General features: G+C 44.5%; 1 protein-coding gene across 1 annotated transcript in view; it reads left to right on the top strand.

Moving 5' to 3' along the window:
* LOC111159418 (parvin alpha) overlaps nt 1-23,307 on the top strand; it is a 170,578-nt gene that overhangs the window by 133,703 nt on the left and 13,568 nt on the right. The window contains exons 5-10 of the mRNA XM_022521866.1: nt 7,022-7,162; nt 13,789-13,904; nt 17,205-17,263; nt 19,519-19,538; nt 20,826-20,887; nt 21,608-21,676. Of these exons, the coding sequence (XP_022377574.1) occupies nt 7,022-7,162; nt 13,789-13,904; nt 17,205-17,263; nt 19,519-19,538; nt 20,826-20,887; nt 21,608-21,676 (467 nt within the window). The remainder of the gene's footprint in view (nt 1-7,021; nt 7,163-13,788; nt 13,905-17,204; nt 17,264-19,518; nt 19,539-20,825; nt 20,888-21,607; nt 21,677-23,307) is intronic.

Raw genomic sequence — 23,307 nt, 5'->3', positions numbered from 1 at the left:
ATGTTATATATAGTAACTCTGTTTCTTGGAACATCTCGGTTTTTCTACCATTCAGAGTAATTGAGTTTATTCTGCCCTGTCTTGATACTTCAAAACTTTTGAATACTATTTCATTGTTTTCTAAAAATAATTTCTCCAAAAGCATACTGGGATGCTAAATTCAAAAACAAGTGAAAGATTCACAAAATAATCCTGAGAAAATTTTCTAAATAGCATCTTACTTCAAAGTCATGCCTATTACTTTACAACAAGTTAAACTAATGATGAACAATTTGCAGAACTATAGAAACATGAAAGAAACAATTTCATGGGAGAATAAAATTTCAGCAGTAGAAAATTTTCATGTAGCAAGCTGAAATTAGCCTAATAAAGAGCAAAAGAGAAAAACCAGGAGTCTTGAGAAAGAAACTATCTGTAAATACTTAGCAACAATGAGTGCAATTACTATTTAACTATAAGGATATTTGAGTGGATCTGTTAAATTTTGGGGGTTGAGAATTTTAAAAATAAAGTAGGGGATAGAAATAGTGAAAGAGGTTCTCAAATCTTTTATTTTAAAATGTCATGAAATTGAAATAAATGATATAAGCTTACAACATCGAGATAACTATGTTTTATCTTATTTCCATACCCAGAGAATGCTAAAAACTCAAATAAACAATAATAGAACTAATAAGGAGATTTGGTAAGATGACTCTAGGAAGAAGATCTGTAAGGCAACAGCTTTTCTTTTAACTAGCAATAATCAGCTGGTAACATACACACATGCCCACCCACACATGCATTTATTGAAACTTTAATACAAATGGGGAAAAAGTGGCTTATAACCTGACTATGTATCTACAGAGGAATGGTTGAATAAGTTATGTCCCATAATAATTAGGTAGATTTTTAAAATGAGTTTTATCAATACGTACTGGCATAGAAAGATACTTGTATGTTTGAATGAGACATGTATCCTATAGGGACATGTTTCGAAACTAAAAAGATAATAGAAAAGATCAGTGAAACTAAGAGCTGGTTTTTTTTTAAAGATTTTATTTATTTATTTATTTGACAGAGACAGAGATCACAAGTAGGCAGAGAGGCAGGCAGAGAGAGGGGGGGAAACAGACTCCCTGCCAAGCAGAGAGCCTGATGCGGGGCTCGATCCCAGGACCCTGAGATCATGACCTGAGCTGAAGGCAGAGGCTTAACCCACTGAGCCACCCAGGTGCCCCAGAGCTGTTTTTTTTTTAAAGAGATAAACAGAACTGACAAACATTTAGCCAGACTCACAGAGAGAGGATGCAAAATCAGAAATGAAAGAGGTGATATTACAGTTGATACTACAGAAATACAAAGGATCATAAGAAACTACTATGAATAATTATACACCAATTGTACAACCTAGAAGAAATTGATAAATTCCTAGAAATATGCAACTCACCAAGACTAAATCATGAAGAAATAGAAAATCTGAACAAACTGATTATTAGTAAGGAAACTGAATCAGTAATTAAAAAGTCCCCAACGAACAAAAATCCAGGACCAGATGGCTTCACTGGTGAATTCTATCAAACGTTTAAAAAAAATTAATACCAATCCTTCTCAAACTCTTCCCAAAAATAGAAGAGTGGGGAACACTTCCAGACTGATTTTACAATACCAGTGTTACCCCAATGCTAAAACCAGACAAGGACACCATAAGAAAATGGCAACAATATCCCTAATGAACATAGATTTTAAAATCCTCAACAAAATATTAACAAAGTGAATTCAATAATACATTAAAAGGATCATACACATGATCAAATGGGATTTATTCCAAGGATGCAAGAACGGTTTCATATCCACAAATCAATCTGTGTGATATGCCACATTAACAATATGAAGGATAAAAATCATGTGATCATCTCAACAGATGTAGAAAAAGCATTTGACAAAATTCTACATCCATTAATGATAAAAATTCTCAACAGAGTGGGTACAGCGAGAATGTATCTCTATATAATAAAGGCTCTATATGACAAGTCTACATACCCAATGGTGAGAAGCTGGAAGCTTTTTCTCAAAGATAAGGAACAAGACAAGGATGCCCACCCTAGACACATTTATTCAACATAGTATTGGAATTCCTAGCCAGAACAGTTAGACAAGAAAAATAAATAAAAGGCATCCAGTTTGGCAAGGAAGAAGTAAAGCTATCACTATTTGCAAGTGACATGATACTGTATAGAGAAAATCCCAAAGACTCCACCAAAAAATCTGTTAGAACTAGCAAACAAATTCAGTAAAGTTCCAGGATACAAAATCAATACATAAAAATTTGTTGCATTTCTATATACCAAGAAACTGTCAGAAAGAAATTAAGAAAACAATCTCCTGTACAATCACATCAAAAAAGAGTAAAATACCAGGGAATAAACTTAACCAAGGAGGGGAAAGACCTTTGCACTTAAAACTGTAAGACATTCCTGCAAGAAATTGAAGATCACAAATGGAAGGATATTCTGTGTTTATGGGTTAGAAGAATTAATATTGTTAAAATGTCCGTACTACCCAAAGCAATCTACAGATTCAATCCTATCCCTATTGAGATTCCAATGGTAGTTTTCACAGAATTAGGGGAGAGGGAGAAATTGGCTTCCAGTTATGAAATAAGTCACGGGAATAAAAGACACAGCATAAAGAATATAGTCAATGATGTTGTAATGGAGATGTAGCAAGACAAATGGTAGCCACATTTGTAGTGAACATAGCATAGTAAACTTGTTGAATCACTATTTTTTAGAGATTTTATTTATTATTTATTTATTTATTTATTTATTTGACACAGAGAGAGAGAGAGAGAGAGCACAAGCAGGGGAGTGGCAGGGAGAGGGAGAAGCAGGCTCTCTGCAGAGCAGGGGGAGCCCGATGTGGAACTCTATCCCAGTACCCTGGGATAATGACCTGAGCTGAAGGTGGTCACTTAACCAGCTGAGCCACCCAAGCATCCCTGAATCACTCTTTTGTACACCTGAAACTATTATAACATTTTGTGTCAATTATATGCAAATGAAAATAAATAGATAGAAATAAAGATACATTGTCCAGAAAAAAAAAATAGAACAAAGGATCCTAAAATTTGTATGGAACCACAGAAGACCTCTAATAGCCAAAACAATCTTGACAAAGAAGAATAAGGGGAGGCACCACGCTCCCTGATTTCAAACAGTATTACAAAGCTCCAGTGGTCAAAACAATATGGTATTGGCATAAAAACAGACACATACATTAATGGAACAGAATAGAGAGCCTGGGAATAAAGCCGCACATTTATGGCCAATTAATTTATGACAAAGGAGCCAAGAATATATGGTTTCTTCAGTAAATGGTATTGGGAAAACTGGACAGCCACATGCAAAAGAATGAAAATGGACCACTGTCTTACAACATACACAAACACTAACTCAGAATGGGTCTTTAAGCTTGAACATAGACCTGAAACCGGAATACTCCTTGGAGAAAACTTAGGCAGTCATCTCCTTGACATTTGTCTCAGTGGTCGTTTTTTTGGATTTGACACAAAAAGCAAAGACAACATAAACAAAAATAAGTGGGACCACATCAAAATTAAAAGCTTCTGCACAGCAAAGGATACCATCCACACAATGAAAAGGCAACCTACCGAAGTGGGGGGGGGGGAGAATATTTGCTAGGGTTTAATATCCGAATTTTAAAGAACTCATGGAACTGAACAGCAAAAAAAAAAAAAAAAAAAGGGGGGGGGGGGGGGAGGAAGACATTCAAAATTAACAATGCACAGAAGATCTAAACAGACACTTTTCCCAAGAAGACACTCAGATGGCTAACAGACACATGAAAAGGTGCACAACATCAGTAATCATTGGAGAAAGGCAACTCAAAACCACAATAATACCTAACATGAGTCAGAAGAGCTAGTACCAGAATGGCTAGTACCAGAATGACAAGAAATAATAAATATTGACAAGGATGTGAAGAAAAGGGAAACTTCATGCACTGTTGCTAAGAATGTAAACTGGTGCAGCCACTGTGGAAAACAGTATGGGGGTTCTTTAAAAAATTAAAAATGAATTGGGGCGCCTGTGTGGCTCAGTGAGTTAAAGCCTCTGCCTTCAGCTCAGGTCATGATCCCAGGGTCCTGGGATTGAGCCCCGCATCAGGCTCTCTGCTCAGCAGGGAGCCTGCTTCCAACTTTCTCTCTGCCTGCCTCTCTGCCTGCTTGTGGTCTCTGTCTGTCAAGTAAATAAATAAAATCTTTAAAAAAAAATAAAAAATGAAAATACCATATGATCCACTGATTCCACTTCTGGTTATTTGTCTAAAGAAGAAAATGAAAACGCTAATTGAAAGATATGTGCATCCCTATGTTCACTGGAGCATTATTTACAAGAGCCAAGATATGAAAACAACTTAAGTGTCTATCAATGGATGAATGGATAAAGAAGACACGGTGTATGTATATTTATAGAGTGGAGTATTATTTGGTCATAAAAAAGAGTGAAATCTTGCTATTTACAATAACATAGATGGACTTTGAGATCACTATGCTAAGTAAAATACTATATGATCTTACTTACATGTTGAATTTTTATTTTTTAAAAAAAGCTCATAGATAAAGAGAACAGAGTGGTGGTTGCCAGAAGTAAGGTGTTGGGGTGGACAGAGTAGGTAAAGGTGGTCAAAAGGTACCCAAAAAATGAATTATATCCATATATGTTGACCTAGATACTCATAATAAATGTTTGAATGAATAAAAAAGTAGCAGAAAAATATATACATTGTAATCTCACTTTCATTAAAAGAGAATGAGAGAGAGAGAGAACTCTGTGTGTGTGAACATGAAAAGATATACCTAAAACTATTAACAAAGTTTACTTCAAGATATTCTATCTACTCAAATCCACATTATACCAATATCAGTGCCTAAAATAAAATATCCCACAAAAATTAAAAGCAAAAAACCCAAAGCATAACTAAAGTAGAAAAAAAAGTAAAGCAGAATTACATTTTCTCCAAAATTAGTAATGCAAAAGAAATAAGCAAACAATAAAAAGTCTCCTTCTGAATAATGCTAGATGTTAAAAATCAAACTTTTCTTAATTTTAAGAAGAAAGCATCATAATGTTACTATTGTGACAAAAATAACAGCAAAAACAGAAAAAAGGAGTATTCTAGTAGGTAATGTCTAAAATTCAATTTTTAAAAAAAATGAGAACAGAATGGACAACAGTGCAAAAAAAAGTTAGTGAGCTAGAAAACAGACTCAGAGACCTAAGAAGTCCAATGCCAGCAGAAGGTTATAAATATGAAAAATCACAGGCCATGATGTACCACAACATGGCCAGCTGGAGAGTGATTCTGACACTGCCACTCCTACCCTCACCCACCCCCCACCCCAAGCACTCTCCCAAGACACTCATCACTATCCTAACCTGGTGATCTTTTCTTCTTAGCCAAGAGAAGGTTTCAGAAGGTTCCTTAACCTAGCACTTTGGACAGCCTCTACCAAACTACCAAAATTGTGATTGCAACATAAGATACAAACAACTTGTCATTTCTTCAGTAGGAGAGGATCCAAGATAAGAATTCACAGCCTAAAAATAGAAAAGGCACACATGGTCTCTTCACATTTGAACAATCAAGAGGAAGACATTTAAATATAGGCTTAGTACATCCCTGACATTTAGAAATAAAGAATGATGGCCGTAAGCAACCCAAGAGAAGAGAAGGAGAACACTCAGGCCTCCAAAAATGAGAAGAGCTTGAGCCCATTCTATCCAGATGCACAAAAGAATTCTTAAATCCACAAAAACTGTGGAAATTCTCCAGTGGACAATCTCATCTTCAAAGAATTACCCGAGGGATATTTGATCTGGATAAGCTACAACTACTGAAAAATAAAAGATATTATATAAGCAATGGGGAGACCCATTGGCATAAAGTTTAATTCTTTTATAGGGTAGTCCTTAAAAATGAAGGAAAAAGACATTTTAAACCTTTTTCAGAGTGTCGGTTCTATCAGTCCTGAAGGAGTTGTGGAGAGATTAGGTGAATCCAATAGCAGTTAATACTTCCCGTTCGGAAATCCAAAGTTTGTCTTAATGGATAAAAATTCAGACCAATGAAATGATTAGACTGTTTGTCTGTAAGTATTAAGGGGTTATGCCATTGCATTCAAGAACAATTGATTTTAAAATATACCATTTTACAAGTACCACTCCAAAAAAGAAAAATCATTTAAATTGCTATTACCCAAAGCTTTCTTTTTCCTTAGAATTTTTATTTCCTACTTTTGGAAAGTGTTCTTCTAGGCTGATTGAGACAAGAAAGTGGCCACACTGTGAAGAGCTAGAACCCAAGGCGCCCACATGAAGCAGTGAGAGCTCCTGTCTTCCACCTGGCAGACCACAACCATAGAATGCCATTAATTTGAAGAAGCTCTGATTTCGTAACAGAGCATTAAAATATGTATGGGGGGGGAGTATGCTTTAGAATTTATGAAACAGGACACATCAAATAAGTTACATTCCAGGTGGGTTTATAAGGAAAAAGGTGCTTAGAACAGATAAATGTGATTCAGCAGGACACGTACCTATACGCACAGGACAGAAATGTGCAAAAGGCCCAGGGGAGGCACACAAGGCTTTCTAGTTGGGGCCCCGAGTACACTTGGAGAAGGCAGCGTTGAAAAGAGGGAAGAATCCAGAATGGTGGAGAAGGGTTCAATTATGACAGGCTGGGTTACATGCCCCACTTCTGTGTTCCTGGGAGCCTATCATGTGGGGATTCAAGAGAGTCACAAGCTCTCACCATGCTGGTGTCACCAGTGCCACCATCGGCTGAGGGGAGGGCAGTGTCCCTCACATAGCGGTGTTCCGTATACACTGGTGGAGCAAGCAGATGTGCGAGCGCAGGTGTACATGGGAGGGAATGAATGAGCGAGCTAACGCGTGAGTTGGGGTGGTCTGTGGCTGGAGGTAACGGCTGCTCTCTCTCCCCCTTGTCACCCTAGAGAAGCTTGAGAGCGAGAAGCTAAATGTTGCCGAAGTCACCCAGTCCGAGATAGCTCAGAAGCAAAAGCTGCAGACTGTCCTGGAGAAGATCAACGAAACCCTGAAGCTTCCTCCCAGGAGCATCAAGTGGAACGTGGACTGTGAGTTTCACAAAGAAGGATGGGGCTGTGGTCCCCACCCCTCAGTTTCCCTGAGAGGCCATCCAGGGAGCTGGCAGGCCCGCGGTGGGGGGTGCAAACCCATTTAGCATTGAACCAGACGTGCCCTTCCTCAGAGAACTACTCTGCACTGCCGGGAAAAGAACCAAGTCCGGTGTGCGCTTCTGTGAAAGGCTGTTTGTAGCAAGCTCATGGGAGACCGGGAGGAGGAGGTGACTCCTCCTGACTGAGCTCGCCCAGCACAACCTTTCGAGAAAGGTGTGTCTCCAACTCATAGAGGGGGGAGGAGGTAAGGATCCCTACTTCTTGAGCAGGGTAGGGTGGGGAGGACTTGATTCTGTTCTTAAGCCCATGACCTTCCTCTCAGCCCTCTATCTTCCAGAAGGGTCAAAGATCTGGCTGAGATCACAGGCCCTGGAACGGGATTTTCAAATTCAGACAACAGTCACTGTAGCTCCAGGACCTGGGAAAATGTAAATGGCCTATTCTTTTCTTAAGGGCCCGCCAGTCTGCTATGGACACTATGAGTCCGTAACAGAATCAGCGTTACTTCAGCAAATCTGGTGAACCCAGTGGCAATAACAGCTTTCTCGGAGGGAGTCCAGAGTTGTTTTCTTCTTTGCAATAGATGAAAAGAAGAATTCAGATTGATAAAATCATCTAGATGGTGTTCTCTGCTGTTAAGTATCAGGGGTTAAGTACTAGACCTTGTTGTATCCAGTTCATAAAAACTTAGAATGGACACCTGCCCTCCCCACCAAGACCAGAAAACAAAGCATGCCTTTCCAACTTGGGAGACAAAAGGAAATCTTTACCCCTCAACTTAGAGACCCAGTAGCTGCCAGACACAGCCTCTTCAGCGAGTTTCTAGCATCTGACACTGGAGGGGAGATGCCGCATGTCTCCTGCTGTGTAATTACATCTTGGCGCACACAGCACACGCTGCTTGGAATGGGGCATCCGCTGCCTGACAAACACCCAGGAGCAGGAGGAGAGGCCAAGTGCTGGGCCCTGGATGCTGCCCCAGGGTCTGCTAATAGTGTTGGGGGTGCAGGGGGAGAGGAAGAGCCCTTGATTACGTGTGTAGGAGCTGCAGCTACATTTTGGAACTCCACAACAGTCACGAGCGTTAAAAGTCTTCCAATGAAGAGCCCCACTTCCTTTCATCTCATTCTACTTCCTGCTCCCTGAATATGGACCATCCCCATGTACCCCTCCAAACAAAACACCTCTTAACTTGCTAGGGAACCCAGTTTGGGAAAGACAGAAGAATGGGGTTTTTTGTTTGTTTTTGTCTTAAAGATTTATCTATGGGCGCCTGGGTGGCTCAGTCGGTTAAGCATCTGCCTTTGGCTCAGGTCATGATCGCAGGGTCCTGGGATCGAGCCCCACATTAGGCTCCTGGCTCAGTGGGGAGTCTGCTTCTCCCTCTGCCCCTGGCCCCCCCCAAGTGTTCTTTCTCGCTCTGCTCTCTTTCAAATAAATAAATCTTTATAATAAATTTAAAAACCTTCATAATAAATAGAGATTTATTTATTTGAGAGAGAGAGAGCGAGCAAGCACATGCATGAGTGGGGGGAGAGGCAGAAGGAGAGAATTTCCAGCAGACTCAGTGCTGAGCACAGAGCCTAACCCGGGGCTCAGTCTCACCACCCTGAGATCATGACCTCAGCTGAAACCAAGAATTGGACACTTAACTGACTGAGCTACACAGGTACCCCAGAAGACCATTGTGTTCAGTGGCTTTTAATGATTTGTTTGGTTCGCATTTACCTTCATTTCTTACAGGGAGATGTGTGTGGTACAATAGTCCCCTGTATTACCATTCTCATCTAGCTATTTCCATTTTTTTGCCCACTACTGTCCATATCCATGCCTATTTTTCCTTGATGAAGTCACATACAGTCTGGTATTTTGCTCTTTTTTTTTTTTTCTCTCTAAAGATTTTATTTAGTTATTTGACAGAGATCACAAGTAGGCAGAGAGGCAGGCAGAGAGAGAGAGGAAGGGAAGCAGGCACCCTGCTGAGCAGAGAGCCCCATGTGGGGCTCGATCCCAGGATCCTGAGACCATGACCTGAGCCGAAGGCAGAGGCTTACCCCACTGAGCCACCCAGGTGCCCCTTTGCTCTCTCTTAATATTAGATCGTATTTCCTATATTCCCATGGGGTCTTTGTACTTACTTTTGCTTCTATTTCATGGGGTAGATAATCCCATAGTAAATTTAAACCCTATGTTGATGTTGATCCTATCAAGACGTTTGCTGGCCTATGGCTCCTATCAGATAAGGTCAAGTCAAATGTCTTAAGTTGTGTCTCTTTTTGCTTCTCTCAAATTATTCCTGTCAGATAGATTTCCAAAAGAGAGCTGAATTACTAGGTCAGAGAGATAATTATCTCAGTGGCCAGCTCCCTGTGATGCCTGTTTACAAGCAGCACTGGCTTCTTCCGTAAGGAACGTGCTGGGCCCCACTCCTAGAGGCAAGTTCCGTCCCTCCTGTTCTCCTGTCTGGCTGTTTGACACTGTATCGCCTTTCCCGTCAGGATAAAGGTGGCAGGGACAGCTATGAGTTACCAAGGCATTTCATCTAGGGCTTTAGAAAAATCTTCCTTTTCTGTTTTTTTTACAACAATTTTTGTTATTAAAAATTTACAAAGATAAAAGACATTTAAATATAAACATCTAACATATTTATGGTGCTTTTCTGTATGCTTTATACTATTCTACGCAGTTTACATCTTTTGATCCTTGTAATCCTCACTCATCTCAGATAAGAATTCTATTATGCCCATTTTACAGATGGGAAAATAGAGTCAGAGAGAAGTTAAGAAACAATTTATGTAAGCTTTATGAGGTCAGGGATTTTTGTCTTTTCACAACTGAGTCCCCAAAATCTAGAAGAGTGACTGGTGATTACTAAGCACAGTAATATATGCTAAAGGAGTATCATCTTCCAAGGTCACATGGGTGGTAAGTGGCGGAGCCGGGAATGAGAGCCAGAGAGTCTGGCACCTGTGCACTAAGCCTGCACATGCTGTTCCTATAAGCCGCCCACCCAGAGATAGGGACCATCATCCCGGTGGTGGTCTCCATCAAGTCTTACACAGTGGCGTAAGAAAGAGGAAAATAAATGTATACTTTTGTAAATAGAGTTTATTTTTATAAAGATGAGCTCAGTCTGTATATGTTTAGAAGATGTAAATCTTGACAAATCATTAAATATTCTGCCACTTTTAACATTATGTAACAGGACATTGCATGGGTATATCATAAGCAGTTTAATTAATGATGGATTTTGAGGTTCTTTTTTTCACCCTTATAAACAGCCTGATGAGTTTTCTCTGCTCATAGCCACAGTTACTTCTTTAAGCTAAAAGCTAGGAATGGGATTTTAGGGCCAAAGTATATATGTACATTTCTAAGGTCATAATACGTATTGTCAAATTGCCTTCTGAAAAATGGCACGGGTTTATATTTCCGCCACAGCTCCTATTTGAAGGACTGTTTCTAGCTCAGCAGCTTCTTGGAAATTTTTCAGCTCTTGGTACAGTGGCTAAGTGCCCAGTTTATACAGCAGAGCCTTGGCCCTGCTCTAAATCTGTACATTGCCTTCCTGACTTGAGCGCCAGATCACGGTGGCTCTAGATTCTGTCTAGTGTCAGGGAGAGACCAGGAGACATGCTCAGAGGTGGCAATGAGGCAGGCACCCAAATATGCAAAGGTTGTTAGGATTTGTCTTAATGGAAAAAGATGACATATCTTTAGCCTAAAGAAAACTTTGAAATAGGAAACTACCATGTTTTCATTTTTTTAATATTCCTTTCTAAGTCTTGGCCACAAGCGTGTGTGTGTATGTGTGTGCCTATGTGTGTGTATATGTGCTTAAATCTGTATATCCAGGGGCGCCTGGGTGGCTCAGTGGGTTAAGCCTCTGCCTTCGGCCCAGGTCATGATCTCAGGGTCCTGGGGTCGAGCCCTGCATCAGGCTCTCTGCTCGGCAGGGAGCCTGCTTCTCCCTCTCTCTCTGCCTGCCTCTCTGCCTACTTGTGATCTCTGTCAAATAAATAAATAAAATCTTTAAAAAAAAATAAATCTGTATATCCATAAGTGTGTATATTTCCATTATTTCTATTGTTCCTGTTTAACATTACATTATTAATATTTATAGTTACATTGTTTCAACAGTGATCTTCAGCGCATGGAAACTATTCCATTGTGTGGATATACCATAATTTGTTAAAGCCGTGATTATTAAACCATGCTTGGCCAACCTCATGATCTGCCAGGAGGAACTCAGGCATCAGGGAGGAGAGCGCCAGCCGTGGGTGGGCTGCAGTTAGGACTTGGGGACGGGAGCATTTGTACTTTTTTTTTCTCATCTGTTTTGCCTAATGGCTTTTAAACAAAGGGTTTCTCTGCTTAATAAAAAAAATTGTTTTTTGAAAACCACTGGTCTAAACTGTCCTCTGGTTATTATACATGGTGTTTTCCAGAATTCTTTAATGATGATATATTACATAATAATTAACATATCTGCACGTGTAGTGTGTGTGTAGGGGTGAGGGGAGAAAGAGGCAGAGAGAAACTATAATTACTTCTTTTGAAAAAACTCCCCGGGGGACAGAACCCTCATCAGAAGAGACTGACATCTATATGGTGCTTATGAAACAGCTCTGTGCTGCTTAGTGAGATGGTCAAGATGAAGTACAGGTCACCCGTGTGTAAGAGCCAGCTTTGCGACCACACCTCCTCTAGCAGAGTTAGCCAATGTCCTTACAGCCCTCCGTGACGGGCCAGGGATATGGCAGTTCTGATCAGACAGGCAAACCCGGTGATGCCTCACCCCAGCAGCAAGCCCTCCTTGACAGTAGGCCACTCCCATACTGGGAGCCTTTTTTGAGGCTGTCACTGTGGGTGAAATTGTGGTCGATGCCCAAAAGCCCAGAACTGAAAAATGTCTTCTGGAGGGCTGAGTTAGGAGCAGATCGTCTGCTGTGTGTGGGTGTGGGGCTGCTGCTCTCAGTGGAGAGCCTTCTTTGAAACAGCAGTGATAACAAGCAACACTAATGAGTGCCCAAGGAATGTCTGAGTCATTTCCTTTTCTTGGCGATTTCTTAAGACTTCTGCTGAAGCAGGTTCCTCAGTCCCAGGGCAGAGAGAATGACACCCTGGTAATGGATCCAGTGTGGGCTAAGTACACAAAATGAGCATGTTTGGTTCTTCCCTTAAGTGCCCCCCTATAAAGAGAAACCCACGAGGCTGGTAGGACTGTGAAGGCAGGTAAGGTATCTGGTGAATCTTTCCTTTTAGGCGAAAGAACGAGGAGATCGTTGACATGACTTAATTGCCTAGGTGCCAGGTATTTTCTCCTGAGTTATAATAAAAAAAAAATATATATATATATATACACATCAACCCTTCCAACCATTCCATAGCACAACCTGCTATGTGCTGAAAGCTTTGCCTACGTTATCTCTGGAAATTCTTACAACTTGTATTTCTGCATAGATACTGTTATCCCCATTTGCGAAGATGAGCGGATTGAGGCTCCAGAGGCCTACCCAATGGTCGTGCAGGCAGAAAACCAATACAGAGGGGCACCTGGGTGGCTCAGTGGGTTAAAGCCTCTGCCTTCAGCTCAGGTCATGATCCCAGCGTCCTGGGATTGAGCCCCGAATCGGGCTCTCCGCTTGGCAGGGAGCCTGCTTTCTCCTCTCTCTCTCTCTCTCTGCCTGCCTCTCTGCCCACTTGTGATCTCTGTCAAATAAATAAATAAATAAATCTTAAAAAAAAAAAACAAAACCAATACATAGCTTATCAAGCGAGAACTGAAGCTCTAGAGAACTGACCCCATGTGTACCCATTACGTCACAGCGTTTTCATAACATTTTCTTCTCTCGGCTGCTGCAAAAACTACAACTCAGTGGTGGCTTACCCTTCCCTAGTACAAGTGGTTTCACATCCAGCCCATTGCTCTGTAGCTACAGAAGCTATTTGGGTCATAAACATCATCTCCCAGCCCTTCCCTAAGGGGCCCTGCCTACACAGACCATACAGTGTTCAGAAGACCAACAAAGCCCTTTAGATGTGTGTGCCTTCCTCGAGGGACTCTAAGCCCTGAACAAAGGAAAGGATCCCCAGTGTTCCTGACTCAGTGCTCAATTTATTGGGGATGTGCTTGGGGTAGAGCCCTGAGACACGGGGAGTAGTGATAACCCAAAGAGTTCACCGTCAAGGGGGAAGGGAGAGAGCAGGCAGAGCAGACACGCTCGTGGTTATTAGAATAGAATGAGCAAAAACATGGGGATGGCAGAGGGCTGATCTGATCTCAAAATTCAGCAGTTGTCAGGGTCCCTACTGGAAACTTGGATTAGAGTGGAGAGGCACTATATGGGAAATCCAAAAGTAACATGATCCAAGCAGCAGCTCCATGGGACTTGGCCAAGACTGAGGGGGCCTAAAAGGGGAGGCCCGTGAGATCCTTCTTGGTGGGGATGGGAGGATAGAAGGTGCACTGGGTACGGTACTGCTACGTTTTGAATATCTGCTTATATTTGCCTAGGATCTGGAAGAAGCTTCTCTAATTTTAAAATCCTATTTTATTTCAGCTGTTCATGCCAAGAGCCTGGTAGCCATCTTGCATCTGCTGGTTGCTCTGTCCCAGTATTTCCGGGCACCAATCCGACTCCCAGATCATGTCTCCATCCAAGTGGTCGTGGTCCAGGTAAGACAGCACGACAAACATCTGCGCCCTTAAAGGGGGATAGAGGCTGACTTCGTGTGGGAGCTAAGGCGGCCTGGGGAGCTTATTACAAGGATAGTGGAATGAATGCTGAGTGTCCTTGTTGTGCTGTCCGCGGGAAGGGATGTGAGTGCAGTGTCCAATGTGTGTGGCAGCGATCAGTTATCGTGCAATAACTGTTGGGCTTGAGTATGGGTTAGCCTTGTGTGCGGCACGTGCCTGGGGTTTACCTGTTGTTGTCAGGAGGGTGTCCGTGTACTGTGAATTGGAGAGGGTGAGGTGTGTGCAGTAGGGTCAGGAGAAAAGATGTATGCCTTGTGTTTAGACCCTATAAGCCATGGAGAATCATTTTTTGGTTAAACAGATGAGGCACAGGCATTGGGAAGAGACAGACACCTATGTGTGTGAAGGGGTGTGTGTGTGTGTGTGTGTGTGTGTGTGTGTGTGTGTTTGAGAGCCCCTGACTGGCCTTGCCTGTATTCAGGGCGCTGCTGCTTTTCGCCTGCGCACAGAAGCACGGCTGGGATCTCAGGTCATCTTCCCCAGATTGTTGGATGGAATTTCCATTCACATATGGCTGTCTAATTTCCACAATGAGGGTGTGCTCTTTCCCTGTAACTCTCTCACTCTGCTCCTAACCCCATTACATACCCAAATTCAATTTCATTTTCCAACTTTATGGCCATTTAGGAAAGGTCAGCATTCTGTTTGCTTGTTTCTGTTCTTTTCAAGTAAACATGCTGCGAGGGAGAACGCCCTTAATAAGCAGCTCTCTGGTTAGCCAGGGTTCTGGAGAAGAGTACAGTATGGCAGCTCTGCCGTCCCTTGGTGAGGAAGAGCCCTGAGGGCTGGTAGGCTTGGCCTGACAGTGCCAGGCCATGTCTCCGGGACAAAAGCTGAGCTTTTTCAGGGATCAGAAGTTAGCAGAAGGAAGGAGGTTGTGAGAGCTGTCCTCGGTCAGCTGCTGGGCCATGCCCTGGTGATAAAGGATTTCTTCTACACCTTCTGAGGACCTAACTTGCTAAACATCAGGGGGATATAATAGGAACAGTCATCTTTGGCCCTGTCTGCCAGGAGACAAGATTACACCTAAGGAGCAGAGAGAGGGTGACCAGAGGGTCAGAGTAGATGAGAATGTGTGGTTCCAAGGCTAAGTGCAGCTAAAAGGACCGAACTGGTCTCATGAGAGGACAAGGTAGCACAGAATGGTACCCATGTGTGTCAGCTTGTATGGGGTGTCGTGCTTTGTCGACTTAAATAGGCACAAAAGCAGGACTCAGAATTAGCCAGAAGACACTGACTGAACCCCAGAGAGACTTCTCGAGACACAATTAATAGGTTAAGGTGAATCCAGGAGCTGCGTGAGGGGTTATTCCTTTCCATTCTGTACAAAAGCAGTGAATTCTGCATGAAGTTGAAGATGAGTTTTTAATGTCTCTAAAGAATCTCACAAGACAAGGACACAAATACCAGTAGCCCCATGTAAAAATCATACACACGTTGAAGCTGAATTGGGGAAAAGTCTTGATTTATCCTTACTGGATCCCTTTTAAATGATATCCTTATTTTTCTTGTTTACTTCCTTTTTTACTTTGATAATCTGTTCTTCCTACCTAGTGCGGATATGCTCTTGGCCTTTATCCAGCTCTACCTTTCCTTCCATAAAAGCATTTTGCAAGGACACTCGTTTCTGTGGCTAGTGGGAAGAGAAGGTTCTAGAAGTTTGGGTAAGAGGGCAAGAAGGCAGGTTTCAGCTGACATGCTAACACTTGGAGGCTCCTTCTGGACACTGTTCTCTGCCTTTGTAGATGAACTTGCCCTGACAACCATTTGCCATCCCCAAACTGCTGTCATCTACGTGTCTGGGAACGACTTTAGAGACCTGATGAAATGGATCTCCCTCCCCACACCTATCAGAGGGTCTTCCTGAGCCCCAACACTCCTTTCACTAGCTCCCATCCCCACACAATGAGGTTTAAACTCCAGACCGGCTCGCAGTTGACTCTCCACCGAGTAATGGCAGCCGCCAGCCCTCCAGACAGCCTCCCAGACACATTTGTGCTCTCCTGACCTGCCTTTTCACTCAGGCCATCCCTTCTGTTGGAATGCTCTCTCCCATGTCTGGCCAAATCCTCTGTATCCTGTTAAATTCCAGCTCAAGGATGCCCTCCCCTTGCAAGGGGTCCCTGACCGTCCCCACTAAAAGTACCTGCTCCTGTCCCTCATTCAGCCCTTCCTGTCTGCCTGGGACTACTGTGTAATTGACGCACGACGCTTTTGAGAGTGAAGGGAGATCCTGCTAGAATAATGGAGCTGCACCATCAGGCATAAACCCAGACTCTTTCTTGGAAATCTTTCTCACATACCTGTTTCATCTACCCTGTTTTACTCTAAATTCCTCAAGGTCAGAAGTTAGGTCAGACGTTCCATAGTATTTGCTCTCGGTCCCAACATAGATTCTTGTACAGGAAAGACACTGACTCATGAAAGAAAGAAAGAGAGAGAGAGAGAGGAAGGAAGGAAGGAAGGAAGGAAAAGAAAAGGAAAGAAGGAAGGAAAAGGAAAGGAAGGAAGGAAGGAAGGAAGAAAGAAAGAAAGAAAGAAAGAAAAGATAAATTGCTGGGAGGAGATGGACAGATGACAGATGGACAGACAGACGGATCAGTGGATGAGTGGATGAGTGGGTGGGTGGGCGTTGAGGGCCTCCAGAGTGCTTATTACCCTTTTCTCAGAGAAAATGCCAGTTACCTGAGGGCTGTACAGCTCACAGAAAAGCCCCCCTATTTATCCATTAAAAACAAAACCAAAACCGAAAAACTCTCCCTCTGTTTAAATTCTCTCAGTTGGCCTCCGTCCTCTTCCCCCAGCCCCGCAGCTGAATGTGTTTCTTCGCTTCCCTCTGTGGCCCCAGCTGGAGGGCAGACACACCCTGGCCTTCATTTCCATTCCGTTTACTTCGGATTACTCCAGGAGGCAAACAGTTTGCTTCCAGCAAAATGTCTTCCAATAAAGAAAGAAAAAGATTCACCGTCCAAGAAACAGACAACTTGTTTGGAATAAACACTAATTGCGCCTAAGCATGAATGGTACGGTCCAGTCCCAGGAAATCAGGGGCCTCGTTTTGCTTCTGGCACTATCTCCTCTCTGGGTTTCATTTCTTAAACACCAGTAACTTTCTCAGTATCAGGAATGTTAATCAGTTTTGTTTTTTTTTTTTTTTAATTTTTCTAAAGCATATTTTTCTCTCCTCCTCCCCGCCTCCCCCTCCCCTCCCCGTTTCAGAAACGAGAAGGAATCCTCCAGTCTCGGCAAATCCAAGAGGAAATAACTGGTAACACAGAGTATGTCAACACCATTGTTGCCAGCGATCCTCTAATGGAACACAGATGTTTCTCCGAAATTCATCCATTCGCTGATATTTAGTTTTCATTTATTGGGATCGCAGGAGGGATTAGACTTCAGCCAATGATCATAGTTTAGCCTTTTCCGTGCATTCAAAACATGCCTCTCAATGCTTAAGATACAAACTTGGGTGGGGACGCGGGGAGAGGGAATTAGCTGTGATTGAAAAATTCTAATTTTGTGGCACTCCGGGAAAAAAGTGTGCCCCCGAAAAAGCCAACTGGCATGAAATCGTCATGCCATAAACGTGGGGTCGAATTTAAAGTGTGAACCTTCAAAGGGACGTGTTTCCTTCCTTGCCTGCCTCTGATGTATTTGGTCACGTGCCATGACCCAGAAAGGCCTTTTCTACCTCAGAGTGGTAGCCTGGTGTTTTGTGTTTTTTCATTTCCATTAAGCACTGGGAATCTCAGAATATGGAAGAGGTTGGCCGAGGGGAAGCGAAGTTTGTTCTGAGGTAGAAAAAGCAGGACGCGGCAGGCAGGGGTTCTCAAGATCGCGGGGCAGGCCTGAGCCCCAGGCAAAGTCCATTTTCAGCATTCCCTGCTGCGCCAAATTTCCTCTATGTTCCCTTGAACAAGAGTGAAATGGAAAGAGCAGGGACCTCTAAACCAGCCTGACTTGAGTTCAAATCCAGACTCTGCCACTTGCTTGGACCTTGGTTTCTGTATCTCTGAAGTGGGGAGCATTTGCCTAACCAGAGAGGTGGTGAGGACTCGCCGTGGTAACAGCGGGGCTGTTCCGCCGCAGCTGACCCCTGCCTTCCAAGCCTTGCCCAGTCTCTAGGCAGCTTGCTTCTCCAGTGGTGGCTGAGGGAGGGCCCCAGTGCTGCCTGTCTGAACCACACTGTGCTTGTGGCTTCAACAGGACCAGGGGAGGGCAGAGATGGGCAGTGGCCCTTCCCAGGGTGCCCAGTTCATGGCCCACGGAGAGCCTGTCAGGCAGCCTGCATGTCACTCTGGGGGCTCTTCTTGGAAGTCAAGAGAACAGCTAATCCACAAGGCACACTGCTCCCCTAGCCTGGGTCCTGTGACATGTCCTTCATGTCCTCTGGCTCAGACCTGCCCCCCCCACACCCCTCACTCTTTGCTGGGCTTGTCTACACCTCCTGTTTCACATTCTGGAGAAGCTCCTGAACCAGGGGACATGAGGTTTGGGTTTGCAGAGTAATCCGTCAGCTGCCTGCCATGCTTCCTGTGGTCTCCCTCCGCCATCTTGCCACACGACATGATGGTGGAAGTCATCTCCTAACAAGGGCAGCACACAACAGTTTATAAAGCACTTTTATATCTATTGATATTCATAATAAATACACAAAGCAATGTCTATACCTTCTAAGACCCCACATCCCAAAGGTGGAGAAGCAGTTGTCTTTGGTCTATCCAACAGTGAACTCCAAGTTTGTTATTCTTTCCAGTACACTACCCCTAAGTCATCATTTAGTAGGGGATAGATGCACAGTTGGAATAAACCAATATGATAAGAACCAAAAACATACAGAGAAAAAAATGTATTGAACACTCACTATATACTGAGAATTACCGTAGAGTCTTTCTACGGATTAGCTTATATAACACTCACAACATCCTGCTGAGGTGTTTCTCATTATCATCCTTGTTTTAGAGCTAAGAGACCTGGCGCCCAGAGACGTTCTGTAGCTTGCCCAAGGTCCCACAGCAAGCAAGTGGCTCTGTGGGATTTAAACCTAAGTAGTCTGTTCTAATGCTTGTGCTGTTAGCACTTTGCCGCTTCGCCGGGATTAGTATGGTTCCAATCCCTGCCCTCTTCGAGAGACTGATTTGGAGTCAATGGCAGGTGCAGTTTTGGCGGGAATCACAGAATGACCAGGAGAAAGACGGAGGCGATGTCCCCTGGCAGATGCCCACAGCAGCCCGGGCAGTGCAGTGGCTGGGAATGTTGCAACCCCGGGTCCGATATTCCTTCTCAGCTGTTAAGCAACAGTGGGATTTTAGGGGGGAAGAAATAGTTGTGCAAGTGTCATTTACACCAGGCTTTGTGCGAGCACCAGCGTATCTGTGGAACAGAGGGAAGAAACAGGTGGACATGAGAGGAAGGTGACCGACAATTGGAGACTTAGTGCAGAATAAAATGCCAAGGAAGGAAGCTTTGTGGGCTCTTCAGTGAAGGGCAGAGACAGAAGACTCATACTGTTTTCTTTCTCCTTTTCCTGCAGGGCGCTCTCTGGAAGGCATGGTGAGTTGCAGAGGGCTACCCTCTGGTGCTGGTGGCTGCCACGGGGGTCTCGTTAATTCTGGAGCAGCTGGGAGGAACAGGCACTTGGCCTGCTTCCTGCATGTGTGTCTGCATCAGCCTGGTGACAGGGCGGCTTAGTAGGGAGGGTCAGCTCACTGGTGGGAAGAGGAAACCTGGCCACAGCGGCACAGTCCTCTCATCAGTAACCAGACCACTGGCATTGCTGGGCTCGGGACGGGCCCTGGCATCGGCGGGGTAGTTGTGTTCCAAGTGTGTCGTGGAAGTAAAGAGGCAGACGTACACACTCGGGACAGTCCACTCTCCCCCTCAGTCCGGGCCTTCTAGAAGCCGTCTTGTCCCTCTTTCCTCATCACACGTCATACTGCTCCTGTTTCCCAGAACTCCGCGTTTGTTTATATAGTCTGTGAATGTTCGAGGCCTCAGTCACCCCTCTGGCAGTCCCAGATTTACTCATCGGTGCAAGAGCAGGAAAAGGCAGGCCCCAGGACCGCGAAGCTTCCCAGCCCCAGGTCCCTCCTGGACATTCTTCTCATTCCCTGCCTCCAGTCCTACCCACTGAGGGCTCCAGCAAGGGGAGGAGGGGGCAGGGGGCACGGCTTTGCTGCTTTCAGACAATTCCACATTTGTGGTAGATGATGTTTGAAATACGCTAATAAACTCAGATCAGCAGACACTTCCAAGTTTCCAGAACACATGCACACACGTTCTTGTCTTTCATCCTCATCACACTCCTGGGGGAGGTTTTGTTTTCAAATGCCATTTTACAGACGAAGAAACTGAGGCACAAGGTCTGAAATGACGGACTTCAAGAGCAGGAGCGCACCTTCCATCCCGCGCCCACCATCTGTGCACTCCACCACGAGGCTTGCCATGGCCATCCTGGTTTTGAAAATTAGGGGGTGAGGTGGTTTGATGTTTGGAGAACATTCGGCCTCCAAAAAACTTCAGAAATTCTTTAGGCCTGTGACTGAATCATGATGTAACAGATATAAATAGAGAAGAGACATGACCAGTCGCAATTCAAACGGCCTGACAGAACCCCCCAACCCCAGCCCAAGAGAGGGTTGATGTAGAAAGTGGACACAGAGAAAGTCCCTAAGCTATGAATCAAGCCAGAATGTCTGCCCCCACCCCGCTTCCAGAGTTCCAGCACTGGGTCCCGCACCGAAGAATTCCTGCCTGTTGCTGACCGTACGGCCATCTTGGCTGGGTTTCCCCACCAGGAGGCAGGTCTTTGCTCCACTCTACCTTTTCCTGTTTTTCCAGAACGTGACGCCTTTGACACCTTGTTTGACCACGCACCGGACAAACTCAATGTAGTGAAAAAGGTGAGCCGGAGGTGCCTGGGAGGGAGGGAGGGGAACGAGCTGCAGCCAAACATTAGAGCCCACGCCCGTAGCTTGCCAGCTGCCGACCCTGGTGTCCTCGCCAGCTCTCTGCACACTCCAGGCTTCCCCACCCCGAGTAAGGGAGGTACGCTTTACATTCTTGTTCCCACTGGATACCTTATCCACTCCTTTCTCCCCTCAGGAGGATAGTGTCTCCTGGGGGTTCTGAGATGACAAGCGCCCTGCCTTCCCATCCACAAGGAACCCTTAGCCAACCAGGCCTCCTCCCTCAGACCTCTGTACCCCCCAGGGCACAGGCACTTGCCACCAGGAAGGTCTGGAAGGAGGGACCCAGTGAGGTGGTTTCTTCTCTGGCCCGCCTCCCTGACCTGGGCTAGGACTGCACCTGTCATTCTGCCCTCAGGATTTTCTGCCCCTTTCACAGCCCTGAAACTGGCTGTTTGAATCACATAGAGCATGGGACCACAAACACGGGGGTCCGTCCTTTCCTGTGAACTTGAGGAGCTTGGCAGAAGAGCCTCATAGGTGGCTCGTTCTCACTCAGGGCAGCAGTGATCCCTGGCTGGCACCCTCAGCTGGTCCTTGTCCTGTGTGATCACACTGGTCCTTGTCCTTAGGGTAGAATCACAGAAGTGGCCTCCAGGGTCTAACCCTGGCAGGAGTCTCCATCTTCATTACCAGCGTGTGCTTCTCTTTTAGACACTCATCACTTTTGTGAACAAGCACCTGAATAAACTGAACCTGGAGGTCACAGAACTGGAAACCCAGGTGGGTGACAGCCCTGTTCCGAGTGCCCCACCCCCGCACAGCCAGCCGGGAGGGCTTTCCATACTGATCCTGAAGCCTTCCCCTGAGGGAGGGGCATCCTGTTCCGCTCAGAGGGGTGAACTGCATGGAATGCTGATTTTTTTTTTTCTAATTTTTCTTTTGAAAAGTTGCAAGGATATTCTCGTGAATACCCGTATACTCTTCACCTATGTACACCAGTTGTCCGCATCTGGCCACATTTAGGGTTTAGTTCTCTGCCTCTACCCCTAAATACTTCAGCAGACGTCTCTAAGAACAAGTATCCTCTTAAATAATCACATTGCAATTATCCGATTCAAGCAACTGTAACGTCAAGATGTTAATCTATTTACATCGAACCATGTGAAGTTGTGAGTATTTGACTGCTTTTGACAATATCATCAGAGTCAAAGAAACACAGGTGTCTCGATATTCTCGGGCTGCTTTCAATGGCCATCTCTTTAGTCTCTTTTTAATATAGAACAAATCCTCAGTTTGGGGTTTTTGTTTTGTTTTGTTTTGTTTTTTGGTGTGACATGGACATTTTTGAAGAGCGCAGGCCATTAGATCCATACATAGACCATCTCTCAATTTTTTCCCCTCATTATTAGACTCAGGCTCTGCATTTTCAGTAACGGTTCCAACCCTGGTAACACTGTGCTCTTCTGAGGCACGATGTCATTTAGGCCCATTCCTGGTGACAGTAACTTTGGTCACTTGGTTAGTCTCTACCAGATTTCTCCACTGTAAATCTTCCCCTGCCCTTATAATGAATCATTATCAGGAGATACTCTAAGACTGTATAATGCTCCGTGTTTCCCAACCCCCTTTCATCTGTGACGAACTTCTTAAGTATGGTTTTCTTTTGAGGACGTGGGCACCTCCTGTTATGTTTAAGGCAATTCCCAGGTCTGTCACTGAGCTCTCCCTGGCTGTATGGTGTCTGTATTCAATAAAGTGACCTTTATCTACTCTTTTGGGAGTCAGGGAAACTTCTAGAAAAGTGATGCTCCCTCGAGAGGGAGTTAACTTGTTTCGGGGGAGGGCCCTGATTCTGACACAAATGCTGGGGTCTGCTCTTCCACTGTCTGCCCTGGTATGGCCTGGGATGAGTCATGTTTGGGCCTTCCCCATTGGAATTGAAGGCCAGCTGGAGGGATGCAGGGAGGAAGCTGCTCCCAGGTCAAGTTCAAAGCCAGGCAATACGCCCATCATGAAGGCTGAGTCACAGACCCACCACCGGATCACCCAGCAAAGTTCAGACAGAGGGTCCAGCCCACGTTCCAGGCAATTCTGTCTAGTTTTAAGTTCCTTGAGATGATTCCAAGAACTCTGACTTCTTAAGAACTCTTTACCAACTGGGATTGATATTCACAAAGGTTCGGGGGGCCCACCTCCTTTAAAAGATTCTCTAATTTCAAGTATGCATCTGATCTCTAGATCTTTGTTCAGGCCATCCCCCACCTGCGGCAATACCTACTCATCCCAGATGTCCCCCATCGCCCAGGCCCCCACTGCCTCCACAAAGCCCACCCCAATTGCCCAGTGCACATTCTCCTTGCCGCCCTGTCAGCAGAAGACCTGTACCTCCCACTTAGCCCAGGAGTCTTCTG

Source organism: Enhydra lutris, unplaced genomic scaffold, assembly GCF_002288905.1.
Source record: "Enhydra lutris kenyoni isolate GAN:26980312 unplaced genomic scaffold, ASM228890v2 scaffoldscaffold68, whole genome shotgun sequence".
NCBI classification, from domain to species: domain Eukaryota; kingdom Metazoa; phylum Chordata; class Mammalia; order Carnivora; family Mustelidae; genus Enhydra; species Enhydra lutris.
The sequence above is the reverse complement of the archived record's forward strand: the minus strand, read 5'-3'. Positions and strand labels throughout refer to the sequence as shown.